A 17,426-nucleotide genomic window follows, 5' to 3' on the forward strand; every position below is an offset into this window, starting at 1 on the left:
GCTGCCCCCCCCACCCCGAGGCTCTGGGGGGATGAAGGGGGGGCACGGCTCGTTTTCCCGCCGTGGAACGGCGAAGATAGGGGTTTTTTTAAGGGCTCCTAACTTCTCTTCGTCTGAAATACCTTCTTTAAAACTTCAGGTGCAGAACGAGATTCCGGGTTTTCACGACCAATAGTAACGTATCGGAGGAAAATGTTGTCATATTTTTAAAGTGGAACTGATAGGCTGATAACGTCTCACTGTCGGTGTTGGCTTTCCCTGCTTAGTTTACTGTAAAATAGATTAATAATACTAGGAATAAAAGTGGAAATTAAATTGTCGTAAAGGACTCTCATGGGCGGGGTGGTGTGCGTGTGTGTTGGGTTTGAAGAATTGTTATTTCCAGTGTAAGGCTGCGTTGGTTTGTGGAATCGCGTCCCGGCCGCTGCGCCGCAGCGGAGAGACCCCCCGCCGTGTACTGCTTGGGCTTTCACTTCGCGTCTTGCGCTGGCTGGGCTTTGTGAGAAGAAATAACTCTGCGGAACGCGCGGCTACAATTAAAGTCGAGAGGATTTGTTCGGAAATGACCGTATCATCGCTGTGAATGAAAATCGTGTGGAAATGTAAACTGCTTTAAAAAGAAAAAAAAAAAAAAGGAAAAAAAAAAAAAAAAGCGAGGGAAGGGACGGGAGTCGCTGGAATTGGTAACTTCTGCCCTGTTTTGGAGAAAGTCCATCCAAAGGGTTAACTGGAGGGGCTGAGGGAGAGCAGACACCTGGGACCTAACACCCAATTGGCAGTCTTTTGTAATATATAATTTGCCTAAAATTGCGCACTGAGCACAAGCTTTTGTTTTCTAATTGATTTACGGTTTGAGCCACTTTTACCTCATCCCCTACTGTCCTGCACACGGTGCCAGCAAGTACATTACAGTGAGAAATGATAAATTACCATGCACTTGTGATGCTAATGCATCAAGAGTAAAAAACTGCATACTACATGGAGCTTCATGCATTAAGAGTGTCGCAAAGATAGAGCTGTGCAAAAAAATCATTTGTATCTTCTGAGATAACTGTTTCATTCATCTCTGAGACCTAATTGAACCTGAAGATTAAAATTTATGCTATTATGGCTTTCCATTTGTGAATTGGGACAAAGTTCTAAAGAAAGTGTGCGAGTGTGGGCTTAATCTACCTGTATATTTGAAACTTTTAATAAGTAAATTGATCAGAAAAGTAACAGGTATTTCAGCTTCTTAAAGCCTCTTAAAAATCTAAATATTGTGCTTGTTAATGATAATTACAGTATGCATTATTCAATGGCATTACTCCACTCTTAGATGGGAATATGTGTAGATGGCTTAACGTAGGTACTATCTAATCCATGTTTGTCACCAAAACTATTTAAATATTTTTATCTGTTTTATTTTGGAGTAGTGCATCTTGTGCTGCACAAAACCTTTACAGGTATGGAGGAAGAATTGAAAATCTAGTATGTATAATTTTTACTTGCATTTGTGAAATACCTTACAAATAACCCAGAGAAAAGGAAAAATGTGGAAGTTGGTGAAACCTAGTATGTGCTTATTGTGTGATTTCTTTCCCCTGTCCTGCACCATGGGCTGGGTTTTGTTTTACCTTCACATACTCAGTCCACCTTAAATTTTTTATTTTTGTACGATGTCTGTGGGTTCCAGTCTTGAAATATGAAGAAACAGATTTATGGCGGCTGCTGGGCACAACAAATTAAGTTGACAGTGATGTATGAGAGCATAATAGCATGATGATCCCTCTGTAGCGCGGCTGGACGCCTCCTGCTTCATTTGGCTCTTGTTAGGATCTGTTAGGCAGCTAAATAATGAAATTCTGCTGACTGATTTCTGATTTCTCTTTTCTTTCTCTTTTCACCTTTTTCTGAAACTTGCATTTCCCAGACCCATCCTAATGCCAGCAAACTGCCCTTAAAGGATTCTTTCACTTATGACGACTACAGGTTGGTCTGTCTCTTAATTCTTCCTTTTTGGTTTTTTTTTCTGTTTTTTTTTCTTTTTTAATATAATGAACTGTGGGACCCTGGAAATGCTTCATTGGTGGGAAAGCCCTATTGTTATTGAAATGTTAAATGTAGGATTTGATACTAATACACTTAATGAAGAAAAAAGTAAAATAAATATGTAGATTTTAATTGTTACAAAGGAATAGTCATTATGAGCAGTTAATTTAGCCAACTGGCACACATAGTCTGAGATTAGTAAGGTAATTCATTGTTTCTTAAGAAAATAATTTAGTTAATGTTGCAGGAGGTTTGGGTTTTGGAATATTTTTTTTTTAATTTTATTTTCTAAAAGGCTTTACCAGTGCGTAGTAGAAAAATTTAATATTTATAGTGGCTCTTGAACAGGAGAACTGGAGAACTTAAGCTGTACACGTGAAGCATGAGTGTCACTTGGAGGTGCTATAGGGGGTGACATAATTAAGATAAAAATAAGAATAATTAAGATAACTAGAGCTTTAATTCTGTGAAGTGATTAAAATAGCATGAATAAAAGGCATTCATGAGGTCTTACAAGGATTTTTTTTAGCCTAGTTGTACTTCTGAGTAAGTCTATGAAAGTGGGATTTCCAAAGCGTGCCTCCTTTGCTTATAGGTCACAGAGGAACAAGCCAACTTACGTGTGAAATGGTCTAAAAATTTGCAGATAAAGTACAACAATTAAAAAGAAACATACTGCTGTTATGTTTCAAACAGTGTTTGTTATGTCAGAAATATCCACAATTTTAACTTGCTTTTTTAGAAATTAAGTAGATTTTAATTTGACGGCATCTTTCTAAGCAATTTCTAGTCCTTCTGAAAGTCCAATTCTGTATATTAAATACTTGTTAGTAGTGGAATCTGTGGGAGTTAAAATTATTTTCACCTTCTGGTGGTGTCCTGTCTGTCCGTCTGTCCCATCCCCATCCCCCTCCCCGGCCCCCCCCCCCAAAAAAAAAAAAAAAACACAAAAAAACAAAACCACAACAAATAAATGTATTAAGGCCAAAACACAGCAAAATTAAGATTTTTTTTTTTTTCCTTCTGTCATTTAACATTCATTTTTGTCAGAAATAAAATAAAAATGACATTTTAGAAAATACTGAAATGTTAAGCTTTTCTGAAGATTTTTAAGGTAGCTGGCATTTCCTTTGCTTAACCTGAGTTAGAAGGTTTTTGAGTGACGTAACTATGTTATACTTTCCTCATTCTTTTTACCTGGATGTCTGTTTGGAGTACTGGGTTTTTTTTTCCTCTTTATTCTGTTAAGCAGAAAATTTAGCAATACTGATCGTAGTTTAGCAAACTAAAGCAAAGCTCTTACCAAAATACCATGCATGTGTTGGGTGATGATACTGGTTTTCAGTTCATGCAGTACCTAAGCTTTTTAGGGAGTGAGGGGAAAAATTCCTCCTGGCTTTTACAAGAGTCCGCACACGGATGAGATCTGCTGCTGCCAAGCAGGAGCTGTGAGCTGCTCTGAAGCCTGCAGGAATAGCTGACCCCAGGCTGGGGATGTGTGGCAGGAGTTATGTGTGCAGTGAAGGCTTGGGGAAGCAGAAGGTGACACGGGAGTGGGTCCTGGTTGAGGTCATGGAAGGTGTGAAGGTACTGTTGCAAAGAGTGCAGAAGAGGAGTGGGATTGAAACCCTGATTGGAAATCGGTCTACGTGTATGTCTTGGAAACCTGGGAGCTGCTGCTGCTTCTGCAAGTGGTATTGCCTTCTGCTGTTACTGTAGGCAGTGTGATCTTGAAGAAAATGAAGTTTGGAAGCTCCCAGCCTAAATGATTGCTTCAGGTTGGACTACAGCCAACTGTATATTGATGTTTTGAAGACTGACCGTCTAATGTTTTTAATTTTTATAGATGGGCGGTTTCCTCTGTTATGACACGTCAGAACCAGATTCCGACAGAAGATGGTTCCAGAGTTACATTGGCTCTAATACCTTTATGGGACATGTGTAATCATACTAATGGACTGGTAAGGATTTCTTCAGTGTTGCTGAAAGGCTTTAGGGCTTAAGTATTAAGCCTTTCAAATGCTGTACAACAGTTTAATAAGACTTTTCATTATGCTTCTTAACAGAGGTATTTTATCTTCCCAAGTGACCCTGAAAAACTAATATCTTAAAGAAAGATTTGTTGGTTTTTTAAATGTCTTATGATAGCTTTTCAGGGAGAACTTTTTCATCTAGAGGAAACTTAAACTGATTGCATACTTGCATACAGTTATGTCTTATATACATATAATGCGCCTTTAAAAGTTTTCAGTTACATGATGCCTTTTTTCCCAGCTAAGTTTGAATATTCTTCTGACACAGAGTTTTGTTTCTGGTGGGCTGAAAAAGATTCACAATAGTGGACAAATTTGTTCTGGGAATAGGAAAGCAGACAATGATGGAGGTTGCCTCTTGTAGCTACCACTAGGGAAAGTGGTTAGAAATTTGCTACTAAGAAATACTGCCTGCTCTCCTAACCATGCCCAGAGAGCCTTGTTACAGAGACAGCAACAACAAGAACAAAGCCTAGTTCAACAAAAACAGTACATCTGTTACTACATCAAAGAAACAAAATGCAAAAATACTACTTTAGGGCATATTAAACATTTAAAAGGTGACATATGTATATAGAAAGCGAGACCTGCTGACATTTTGGCTTACGTGAGCTAGTTCGGAAGATAAGGTCTTGATTTCGTTAACAGGCTAGTTAATGTTGAAGTGAGGAAATGGAAACCCATAAGAGGATGGGTTATCAATGTTATTTAGCCAGTCTCACATATGCATCAAAATTCATACCCTCTAATTGTGTTTCCAGTAGATAGCATTATTTATTGTTAGCAGTGAATATGACCCTGCTATTCAAATTGTAAAGCAAGTTGGTTTTCACTTGACGTTTACCTAATTTATTGTTACTATGACTGTACCAAATACACCAAGGTAGGCTAGGCTACGAAGTTGCGAGAGTTTGGTGGGATTTTTTCATTTATTTTTCTCTATTAAAATACGATTACATGTTGTTCTTTAACAGTGATTCTTGCCTTTCATTATTTGTTATGCAATCTCTTAACTTTGATTTTAGCAATAAAGCTTGTATCAGAGTCTCCGATGTAAAGAAAACTGCTTAAAATTCAGAAATGTATATTTTTGTATTATAAGTTCTAGTACTTCCTGTACCTTTTTCCTGCTGGGCATCTCTTTCAGATGCTTTTGCAGAGACTTGTCTGTATTCATTAGACAACACTTAATGAATGCCTTCAAAGTTGGGATCAGAGGAAAGAGGAAGAGAATTAAGGTTCTGGGAGGGAAAAAATTAAGTAGCGTATATTAAAAGGGCAGCTAGTTAAGTTGTTTTAATCATTCAAACTTCTATTTAAATTGATAAAGTAATTTTTATTTTTATTACGCTCTTTAACAATGGTTTTGATACGGAGCCAGCCTCTGGAGCCAAACCTGCTGGTGCAGTAGTATATCAGGGTTGGAAGCATTTTTTTTTTTTATGCTGAGGTGTATCCTAAAGGGTGGAGGGAGGGTTGATGGTGTGCTGAACTTAAATATTTTGAATGTATATACAGACTTCACTCATTTGTTTCATAGTTCTTCAGAAACTAGTTTAGGGGGTTATTGATTTAGGAAGGATAGACAACTGTAATATTGATAATGGGCCAAGAAAAGCTACTAAACCTATTTCTGTTGTGTGTTAGTTCACTTGTACTATTAGAAATAGGGGAAAAAACCTGCTAAGATAACTGTAAGCTGTTAAGGTAACTGTAAGCTGTCTGTATTGTAGTTTATATTATTGTAGAGTGAGATGAGGGTGGGTTCTGCTTTAATCATAGCACATCACTTTAAAATATATGAAGGGAATTGTTCTTCATTGCAGAAAAGTAAGAAACAAAAGATGGTGTTGTGTGCGCCCCTCTCTAGTCTATTCCAAAGATAGGGCTGAAATACTTACTGAGTCGATCGACTACTATAGATCTCTGTTCTTGCTTTATTCCACAGTGCTCCTTTCCATGAGCTAGATAATAAAATGCTCTTTGGGTTTTATCTGGAGCTAGGTCCATCCAGCTTTTTCTTGCTTCTGACACTATTAATTAGATCAACCTGCCACCAAGAACTATATCAAAATGGTTGTCTTCATGCATTTCTCATTGTTATTCTTTAGTGGGATTGTATTTTGACAGTCAGAGGTTGATTACCAGTTCTGCCAGAGCTTTAAATAAGCTACATTCTGCCTGTTGGGCTGGGTCCATCCTTAATCACTGACCAAGCAGACTATTGCGTGCTTTATATACAACTTGAAATTCATGTATCAGTCTGCTTCAGAAATAAAACTGAAGGGATGCAATTTGTCAGCTATCATGTGGGAAGAGAAGTAAACACCCTGTTAATTCTCTTACATGACTGCTATTAAAAGAAAGAGGAAATAAGAGTCTAGCACTCCATTATGCTTTATAGAAAAGCCTTTTAGAAGCGCTGCTAGTGTTTTTACGTCTGTGTTTTTTTTTTTTTTTTTTTAAAAAGAGGCAAAAATAAAAAACAATCCCAAAAAAGAGCAGTAGTCTAGTGAAGCATGCTTAAACTGACAGAATCCTTCTCTTACCATAGTGGAATTTCCCCAGTTCTTGAAAGCCTCCTGTTCCACAGGCATTTCGAGAAACTGGAATGGAGTTTTCACATTCAGAAGTATTTAAATGAGTTTACACTTTAAGGAAATTTCAGGACAGGTCAAGTACTGTCCAGAGTTTGCTTTTTTTTGAATGGAAATTGCAGTTTTTGCCGAGATGACTGTATTTGAACTTGAAAGGCACATTTGTCATAGTGAAGGTAAATCCTCTAGCACTTGCAACCTGCAATTCAGGGTTAGTTAACTTCCTAAACCAGGGATCTTAATTAAAAGTTGTTCAGTCCGGCATAGTGAATGTACAGGAATTTCTGTGTTCAAGTACTACAGCCCGTGTTTTGCAGTAGGCCGTATTGCACGATGCCAGTGTTCTCTTCTGGTCTCAGCATACCACAAACCCATTAATAGAGCTGAAGTGATGGCATCCGCATGCAGAGCAGTTCTGTAACCTTCCGCAGGGCCAGTCTGCCCACACTTGGGGCTGCCCTTTTGGATTTGCTGCACCGTAGACAAGTTCTTCATTCTCACTTGGAAAGCACTATTTTGGCTAACAAATGCCCGATGATGATACAAGCAGCATAAAACTCTTAACAAGTAAGCCACCAACCAAGCTTTCAAAATGCTCCACAGAGTTCTGTCTTTGGACAAACTGCATCCAAGATGGGAATCAGGGTGTACCGCAACTTACGGTATAGTTGTATGTAAGTCAGCTTACAAACAAGTATGTTTTCATTTACAAAGGCTGAGAGAGAATCTTTGGCTACTTCTACATTTTTTTCCCAGGCCCAGAGCATATTTTTCCAGTACTGAATTCAGAATATTTACCATAAAAGTTGCTTCCTGATTGTTCAGCAGCTTATGGTCCATCCTGTGCTGCATCCATGCCTGCATCTTTGGTAATACTATCCAAGAACATGCTGTTTATTGCTTTAAAAAGTATTACATTTTTGGGATAGCTTTACTTGGTAGTGTGACCAGTTTATGGTTTCATAACTTTTTTTCAGAGAAGTACAGATTTGTTAAGAGAATTTATCCTCTTCCATTGCCTGCTACCATCAAAAAAATCCTTTTAGCATTTTAAGAGTATTACTTAACTTCAGATAAAGGGATTATTTGCAAGTAAATTATAATTCTCTGAAGATTGTATCCCCTAAAGATCCACAGTTATCTAATCCTTTTTCATTGAGAGATCAAAAATGTGCTGGCAGTTGAAGGATAAAGCACAGCACATAGAGCTGTCAGTGCCTTGCTTCCTTGGGCCTCATGGGAGTGACTGAAAACTCCAGAACTTCATAACAAGCTGCAGGCTTTAGCATGGGACTGTCTGTGGTCTGTGGAGGGTGCTTTCCTCAGAGCCTTCCATTTGCTTCAGGTAAGTTATTTCTTCCCTTAGATTTCTTTAATGCAGGGATTTTTTAAAGAAAAGATTGCTCAGGAATTGTAAAACAATTACTACCAGCTGTATTATATGGTCCAGAGAAAGAAATGTATGCGATTGCTATTCTTAATATCTATTTCCAACAGGACAATGTTTTGTCAGTGGTGGGGGGAGATAAATATAAAATTCTAAAGGCGCTTTTGTTACTCTTTTCTTGGATAGATCACTACAGGCTACAATTTAGAAGATGACCGGTGTGAATGTGTAGCGCTTCAAGATTTCAAGCCTGGAGAACAGGTAGCGTGAACAGTTATCTACATAATTATTCTTTAATTAAGTTTTGTGGACACTTGGTAACTCCCTACAAAATTTTAATAGCAGAGTGGTGTGGATTAAGCCCTGCTACATTTGCATTTTATTATGCTGAGCTAATGTTTGTGAGCTAGTGTGAAAATGCTACCAAACTAAGTGCATGTTTTTCAGAATAAAATATTTTCTATTACCTGGTAGACCCCAACTTCAGGTGAGTTTTGATACCTCATATTTTAGAGAACTAGTTGAGAAATATTTAATCACTGGTAAATGCACAGACACAGATGATGAGCATGATGTTCCGGATGAGATTAATGAAAGGCCATGTCCAAAGAACAAAAGATAAATATATTTTAGATTCGGGCCGTCCCTTTGTCTGCAACAGCAGATTGTAGAGTCTTTCTTTGAAATGTTGGTTTATGTTTCTTGTTAGTCTCCATTTAAGAAGAGATTAAGTGCAGTATAGTTGCCAGTCATTTTACCCATGTTGCCATTTCCATGCTTAGTGAAAATGAGAAAGGACCTAAAAATGTACTCCCTCCCTTTCACGCAGGCATACACACATGTACACACCCCTTCCTCCTGAGACAGAAAGCACCACAGGGCGAGTCTTGCAAAGATGCGTGGAACAGTTCAGAGTCCAATATTTTGTTCAGAACTGCTAAGAAACAAAAATGAGCATTAAAACTAGCAATGCATTGAAGACGGTGGTTCCAGCAGTGTAGGAAATCTCCATTAGGAGGGTTCCTGCGCTGTGTCGGCAGCCAGCCTAAGCCCTCAAGTGTAGTAGCACTCAGTTTTTCCCACTGCTCGTGCAACTGTAGTCAGCGTGGCCAGAAAAAGACTTTGTCTATGAAACATCCTGAAATGTTTTGTAACTCAGTCTCTGAGCTATTACCTTTAGTGTATTATTTTGCCAGTCTTATACTTAATAATATTTTGATTTTCATTTTTCTTATGTGTTGTTACCTTCTTTTTTTAACAAAGATGTGTCCGAAAAATTTTTTTAAGTCTGTCTTTCCAGGGGTATATTTATCCTCATTGCTATGCTGGGGTTTACAGTGATTGTATATTTTTTTGTGTTGCTCTTAGAATTTGTTATGGTAGTCAAATATTTGCTATTTTTTCCAATACCGGTATGATGAGTTAAAAGGGGTCCACAGTTTTTCCAGAAGTGATCCAATTTATAATTTTCCACAGCTGGCAATGGATGTGTCATATAGCTGTTCTGGCTGCTCTCTCCATTTCAATTATAGAGGCTTCCTCTATTTCAATTTTATTTTAGTAGTTTCACTTTGTTTGCTATTTATTAGATTTAAAAAAAAAAAAAAAATTCTGCGCAAACTTTAACGACATTATCAAAGCACTTTAATTATATAACACTTTGGTCTTTTAATATACTGTGCAGATGTTATTTCTTACAGTTTCAGCAGGAAGAGTGTATGATCCTTGCTTTTACTAGTAAAAAACGTGAGGCAGCAGAAGTCCACCAAATCTATCGAACACTGGCATTGAATAAAGCAACTTTCTCATTCTGTTTAATTGGCTTTTTTTAACAGTCTTAGTGTGTAAGAGCATACTGTATAATCTATACACGATATGCGACTTTTAGTTTAATATGAGATGTATCACAGTAGTTTTAAAACTTGAGAGGGTTGGCAACTCGCTCCTTAACCACTGCCTTAACACACGCAGGCAGGTCACTTTTTCATTAGATGAGTGTGTTACAGTATAGTGTTTACTATAATTTAATATAACGCTTAAGCATTTAGTGCTTGAGATAAATAGTTCTAATCTAAAATTGAAGACAAAGAAAGTAAATGGCATCATTAGCATTGTTAAGCCCTTAAGAGAACACTGTGCCTTTCTCTGTCAGCTGGAGAGGAGTGGCAGCTTACAGGTATCCAGAGCATTGCTGTACCCTGAGTTTAAGAAGGGAGTTCTGTAACTGTTGAAACTTTTTTTCCAATTGACAATTCTGTTATCAAACAAAAGGAGAAAATATCCTCTTGATGCAGGAGAAGATAATTGCTGATTTGACCTCTTGTCCCATGTACTTCATATAGCTTAGCCCTGAATTAAACTCTTTTTGCAGGTTATATTTAGGAACTTCTTTTTTTAATGTAAATTAAAGTAACCTCTTTGCTTTAGATGAAGAGTTCAGAGTCTAACACAAAAATAACTACTGCCTGGACACAGATCGGTTCTCTCTGTGTGATATACTTTGATATATCCATGCCTTAAGGTAACATTAAAACAAAAGCAAAGTTGATACATCAACACTGTAGGTTACTCTTTTGGGTGGGCCTATGGTGGGGGAAGTGACCCCAGAAACACCGTTTCTTTTAATGGGCCCTCCTTGTGTCAGATTTTTTTAGTCTTTAAAAGGCATAGCATCTTTGAGAACTTATTTCCATATACTGGTATTTTCTGGCAATGTAAGAAAACAAAGCATTTTGATTTTAAAGTGTAGAATAACAACTGCTTCTCTCCTTTCAAAGTCTGTTACATGGACATGTTTACATCTACCTCTGAAGTATATTGCCACACTATATACAGCATTTGAATCAATACCAGAAAACAAAGCGTTTTTCTTTATGCAACCAAATATACCCTGTACTCAAAACAGTAGCTCTTTCAGGAAATAACTTTCAAATTATGTCAGTTTTGTGAGCTGATCTTAAGCTTTTTTTCCTGTCCCTTCACTTCTCTTTTCATCCTTCTAGATTTACATTTTTTATGGCACTCGGTCAAACGCTGAATTTGTGATCCACAGTGGTTTTTTCTTTGATAATAATTCACATGACAGAGTGAAAATAAAGCTTGGCGTGAGTAAAAGTGACAGGCTGTATGCTATGAAGGCAGAGGTCTTAGCTCGTGCTGGTATCCCAACGTAAGTAAAACACAATGCCATGGGTTTTTTAAAACATTTCTAAAATATATAGTGTCCGGTAGGGCATATATGAAGCTGTTCTATGATAGTTTTCTTAGGTGTAATATTTCTCCTGTTTGTATAGCAAATTAAAGTTGTTGTAATAATATTTACAGAAGTTCTCTGAGTTATGTTATCATCTAATTTGGACCATATATAAGGAAAAAGCCTTTGGTTTAATAACCATTTGAACAAAAACAGAGCAAGGATTAATTTGAAGCAATCTGTGGTTTTTCTTTCTTTCCTATCCCTTACAGACATACTACGATGTTCAGTATGTGAACCACAGCATTTTCCTTTGGTCTTTTCAGTTCAGAGGGTACTGTTAGGAGCAGCAGACATGAAATGTTGCATTTTCATGAATTTATTATGAAAGCCATATAAAAATAATTGTAAGCGTAAAATTGTGGAGATAATTGTTCTTTTCAGATACAGGTTAGGGAAGCTTTTCTTCAGTTTGAACTACTATTACCTAATTTTGTAAAAGTTACTTTTGTAACAGTGCATTTGTTGTATACTTTGAGGTCTTTTATGTTGAAATAAGTTCAAAGGTATAACGATAGAACTTGCATTTACTGTTGCTGTTTGTTTCTTTTATTAGTTCTAGTGTTTTTGCCTTGCACTCCACTGAGCCTCCAATCTCTGCCCAGCTTTTGGCTTTCCTTCGAGTGTTTTGTATGAGTGAAGGTAAGATGTTTTATAAAGATAACCTAATTTGCGTTTGGTTTGGGGTTGGTTTTTGTTATGTTGTTTTTCAGTGCAGGAATATGATAGACATTTATATAAAACATTAATCTAGAAGATCAGAACGGTCAAGGAGTGGAGGTTAAAAAGGGATCTATAAGCTAGTGTTAAACCAAGTCTTTGGCTATGTAGTCTGAGGGAATATTTCAGTAACACACGCCTTTCTGGAACTCCCAAAGCATGTGGTGATGCGATTTATTTGTTTTTTTTAATCCCCCAGGTTATTGTGAATGAGTGAGCTTCAGAGCTTGATCTTTAGTTCTTAGGTTTAAAAATGGTTCACAGACAAGATCATGTGAGACCTAGGGGGTTACATGCTTAAAATCATGTCTTATTAGTCATCGCTGATAGCATCATTTAGGTATGGAATTGGAATATTCTAAAACCAACTTAATGTATTTGCAAACTGTCTTTGTAGTGTTTCTCTTATCTTAGGGGGGTTTATGGGGAAAATATATGTGCAATTAATACCAGTAGGAATACTGCTAAGTTTTTGCATGTGCTCTATTTGCTTTCTTTAATAAAAACAACCTACGTTTTTTAGTGTCATGCCTTCACTGCATCCTACTACGAAGAGATTAGAAAAGAATAGAATAATTCAGTTGGAAGGGACCTACAGCGGTCAGCTAGTCCACTGCCTGACCACTTCAGGGAAGTAAATTCAAGTAAAGCAAATTTTAGGATGCTGATGAGGGAGTGAAATTTGGCTCAGAGAAGAAAACATAGCTAGTAAACATTTTAGTTGCACTACTCTGATATACGATCGTGCTTAGATTATTCATATGTCTCAAACACTATGTAAGAAAATTGTTTATTGAGAAACTACATGCAAGTGGCTTGTGAAATTTGTGATAGCTGCTTTGCAGGAGTGAAATTTGGTAATTAAAAGATTAATGGAATTTGTGTAATGTCAAGGAGCTGATTAAACATTTCCTACTCTGTGTGAGGTTTGTTTGATGGATGTCTTTGCTGACCAACTGTAGGGAGTTTCTGCTACTGAAAAAGATTACCAAAACAATGAGGAAAATAATTTCACTGCTATTTGCACACTCCCTGGCCCATTCCTTTTATTGTCAGTCTGATGAACTCTTTAAAGAATTACTCCCTTTTATCAAGTATTGTACAAAACGTTCCATCTCACTGTCACAGAGTTATGCTGTGTATCAGAGGCTATAATATATAAAGTATCTCTATTTCAGAGTGGAGCAGAAGGTCCATTTTCTGCTAACCTCAAGACTTCCAGTTGCCTCTTTGAGGAGTATTCTGGAAATAACCAGCATATCCCATAATTCTTATTTGAGGAGAGGTTTTTTTTGTTAGCTGCTCAAAGCTATACTATTGAAAATAAATCTTTCTGCAGTTTGTCAACTGACAAAAGTGAATGATGAGATTGTTTTTAACAGATTTGTTTTATACTTATTGCAGAAGAGCTGAAGGAACACTTGATAGGCGAGCATGCCATTGACAAAATCTTCACTCTGGGGAACTCTGAGTTTCCCATTAGCTGGGACAATGAAGTTAAACTTTGGACATTCCTGGAAGCCAGAGCATCCCTTCTTTTGAAAACCTATAAAACAACCGTGGAGGTAAAATTATCATTATATGTAAATTAAATGTCTGAAATGTTTTGTGTTATGATTGTAGGAAAAGATATTTTGTCCCCCATCTTGTCCTTACAAACTTTAATCTGGATGTTAGTACATAATTCATTCTGTACTTTTTAAAGTGTAGAAACAGATTTGCATTATCTAAGGAAAATCAAATAAGATTGCAAAAGGGAAATTTTGTTAATGTAATTTTGTTAATGTATTTTTTCTTTGATTCTCCAAATAGAGGCTACCTGCTTTTTCTCTGCAAGTAAAATAAGGAATCAGTTTCAACTTGTTGTCTATTAGGTGCATTCTCCAGACTGCAAAGAAATGTGCTGCTAGTGCAAGCATATAAGTGAACCTACATGTTCCATATATTCGTGAAGTCTCCTGACTTCGCTTGTTATGCAGGCTGATCCGTGTGGAGAAATTTTTGGCTTCTGTGTGAATTCATGACAAATTTCACTGGGACGCCATGCAGACCCCCTCATTCATATATATCCTTTTGGCTCAGCCTGAAGAGCCTAGTTGTCACTTACTTTTAGCGCACAGAGGGAAAAGTTGAGGGATTTTTTTATTGTGTTTGTTGTTACTAACAAACTTGCTTTTTCATTTTGAACAGGATGATAAGTCCTTCTTGGAGACCCATGACCTTACTTCACACGCGATAATGGCTATCAAATTGCGCTTAGGCGAAAAAGAGATCTTGGAGAAAGCAGTAAAGAGTGCAGCTGCTAGCCGAGAGTATTATACCAAACAAATGGCAGATGGAGCTCCACTTCCTAAATACGAAGAGAGCAATATTGCCTTGTTGGAGAACACTGTGGCAGACTCTAGACTTCCTATTGTCTTGAGAAACCTAGAAGATGTGGAAGAGCAAGGGGACTTAAAGATTGATGAAGCTATTGATGCTGGAGTCACAGAGAATGGGTTTGTAAATGGTGAAAACTCTCTATTTAATGGGACCAAATCAGAAAGTGAAAATCTAAAAAAAGAGAAAAGCAACAGAGAGACTGAAGATGCCAAAGAATCTTCTTCAGAAAGTACTGATGAGGTTAAAGAATAGTCCTAAAATTTTACTTTCTTGTGAAGTTAAATTAGCTGAAGTTTATGAACAGTGCATTTATGTTGGTGTGTTTCTTTGTTAACATTTCTCTTTCTGCAGAGAAAAATGTTTTTGCTGCTTTATATAAAAATGAATTTTTAAGTTATTTAAAAGATTTAGCATCCCTTTTCAATTAAGATTGCCATCTTGCTTTCAGGCAAAAACTGGGGAAAGAGGTGCCTTTGGAAGATTTTGCAGCCCTTTATTGAACCAAATGTATTTTCTTCCTGGGGAAGAATTAAGCTCTTCTATCTGCTGTGCTTTTGTTGTTCTGTCACTCTGACTACCGAAATTAAAAGCTTGCTCTGCCTCCTGCCAAGAAAAGCAGAAGGCAGGACTGACTCGGTATTCAGCATGAAGGTGGGAGAGCAGTACAGCAGAAAACTGGATAAGAGGATCAGAAACTTGGGAGACTGGAGGAAAACCTGTTTAAAATCAGGTGTGCCAGTCCAGAAAAAGGTAAGGTGGCAACCTTATGATTGGTAGTTTTAAATGTTGATGAGAATCCAAATTGTATACACTTCAAGGGATCTCTGAAGATTTCAGTTTATTTTGTCTCTTGTTTACTGTATAAAAAATATCTCATCTTTCTTCTTCAGTCAGAGTTAGGCTGCTACAAAACAACATTCACCAACTTTTAAAGGCTGACTTCTTTTTATTGCCAGGCGGTACCTTTTATTTACAAGGTTGGCAGTGCCACTGGAGAGTTTGAAAGCAGATAGGCCAAGCCACAGCTTTAAATTGTACTGTTCAAAGTGAGGTCGCTTCCCAGCTTCTTCAGGTTTTCACAACTAGCTAGAGATTTTCAAAGCTACACTTTTGACTAAACCATTATTAAAAGGAAAATATGATTAATATTCCTGTCTGTTACTCCTTCATTTCTCTGGTGTTGGATGTAATATTGAATGTGATACGGTTACCTGATCTTCCTCAGCGTCATCTTTTGGTTAAGATATTAATTGATGCTGTTGTCTTGAAGGAAATGGCAGGCAGGCTAATGTATTTTTGGCCCAAGTCTAGACCACAGCCAAGTCTGCAGTACGCTTTCGCATGTAGATCGTGTCTCCCTCTGAGGCACATTTCTTGGGATACCTCCACAAGTTAAGCAGGTCTGCTGTCTCCAGCAGTTTTGGTCACTGTCATACTATGTTTTGTCTTCTAGGTGGAAACAGTACAATCCTAGCGCAGTGCGGTATCAGAACAAGGGTGATTCCAAGGCTTGACTTTGAAATTACCTGTGCATTGGGAGGAGGGGAGGGCGGAATGTTTTTATTTTGTGGGTGAACGGAGAGGATTATAAGGTGATTTTATTCTGTTCTCAATATTAAGGACTTTGTCTTTTACCTCTGTATCCTTAGATTCAAGATAATGGATAAAATGGACAAGCTTGGACAATTGTTTAAAGCTCAGTAGATGTTGCAACCTGCTCATCCAGGATCAGTTGCAGTAAAACGTCTTTTGGCATATTCATAGTTTTATTAGATTTTGCTTCTTTTATACTGCAACTTGGAAAATGTGTTTTTGCATAAATCTTTGGTGCAATACACATGAAAGTGACTTTCTTTCGGGTTGTCATAGCAGTTTTGGTGTTCAGCTAGTATCAGTGTGGGGAAAATAGAAAAAATAGTTTTTTAAAAAAGATTTCACTAAGAATGGCACATTGCCATTGCACCTTGGATATTGCTTCACCACTAACAAGATGCTGGACCAGTATTTTTGTAACTATATGCTGCCTTTGGTAGAATGTTATCAATTGTTGTCTTGACAGTTTAAATGTCATACAAAAGTCATTACATTTCAGTTTTTATTAGGACCAATATTCCATTTCTGTTTCTGCCAGTTACATTGCACAAGGTTGTACTAGATACTATGATGCAATTCTGAAACTAGCTTTGATTCAATCTGATACACTGTATTTTGTTCCAGTATTCGCGGATATCTATGGCTTAGCAAAGCCTGTGGTCACCACAGGACAGAATGTGTGGGTTTTCTTGAATAAAATATAGTTCTACCATGTCTTCCCTAGTGAGTGTATTATACAAACAAAATCTTTACCTGCTACTGACTGCTGGATCTTTTGGGGTCTGTGGGCAGAGGAATAACTGCCCAGGTGTACAGATAAAGATTAAAGGAGAAATAGCTGGGAAAAAAGAAAAAACAGGATTCTAGTAAACAGAAAGGGAAAGTGGTCTGTTGAGCGCACGGTCAAACTCTTACTCTTCATATGTTAGTGTTATCTAGAAAAAATATGTTGCACACAATAAAAATAGTGAGTAATCTAATTTTGTAATTTGCATTTTTCCTCTGTGCATGTAATGGTTTCTCAGAAGCACTAACCTAAAACTTAAGCTTTTGAAAACTGAGGTGGAAACAAAAAAAATTGGCACTGATGAGCCCTTATTACCATCTGTCATGAAAACAGACCTTTCAAAGCATTTTAAAGTTAACTTTCTTCATAATGTTTGGTTAAGAGGCTGTTCACACTAATCCCAGGCTAAATGCCAAATCTCGCTTCTGTTTAGCTAGCTATCTGAAGTATTCCTGTAAGAAAGACATCACTTGGATTTCTCGGACTGTTCTCCAAAAACAAAAGAGGTGGGGGGGGAAAGCCTTTTTGAATTTTGCATGAACCTACCTACTGATTAATCGTTTCCTTAACAACCTCCAACTTCTTTGGCTCTATACTGCAAGACGATGTCAGTATAGCCCTGTTGACAAAGTCAAATATACAA

At 37.3% G+C, this 17,426-nt stretch overlaps 1 protein-coding gene across 2 annotated transcripts in view; it reads left to right on the forward strand.

Annotated features, from left to right (window-relative positions):
- Window positions 1-16,711, forward strand: part of SETD3 (SET domain containing 3, actin N3(tau)-histidine methyltransferase) — a 62,257-nt gene extending 45,546 nt beyond the window's left edge. For both annotated transcript variants that reach the window (XM_074584039.1, XM_074584038.1), the window contains 7 exons: window positions 1,913-1,971; window positions 3,878-3,992; window positions 8,235-8,309; window positions 11,051-11,217; window positions 11,858-11,943; window positions 13,426-13,586; window positions 14,212-16,711. In XM_074584039.1, the coding sequence (XP_074440140.1) occupies window positions 1,913-1,971; window positions 3,878-3,992; window positions 8,235-8,309; window positions 11,051-11,217; window positions 11,858-11,943; window positions 13,426-13,586; window positions 14,212-14,655 (1,107 nt within the window). In that variant the 3' untranslated portion in view covers window positions 14,656-16,711. The remainder of the gene's footprint in view (window positions 1-1,912; window positions 1,972-3,877; window positions 3,993-8,234; window positions 8,310-11,050; window positions 11,218-11,857; window positions 11,944-13,425; window positions 13,587-14,211) is intronic.
- Window positions 16,712-17,426: the final 715 nt, after the last annotated feature.

Source organism: Larus michahellis, chromosome 4 (assembly GCF_964199755.1).
Source record: "Larus michahellis chromosome 4, bLarMic1.1, whole genome shotgun sequence".
Lineage (NCBI taxonomy): Eukaryota > Metazoa > Chordata > Aves > Charadriiformes > Laridae > Larus > Larus michahellis.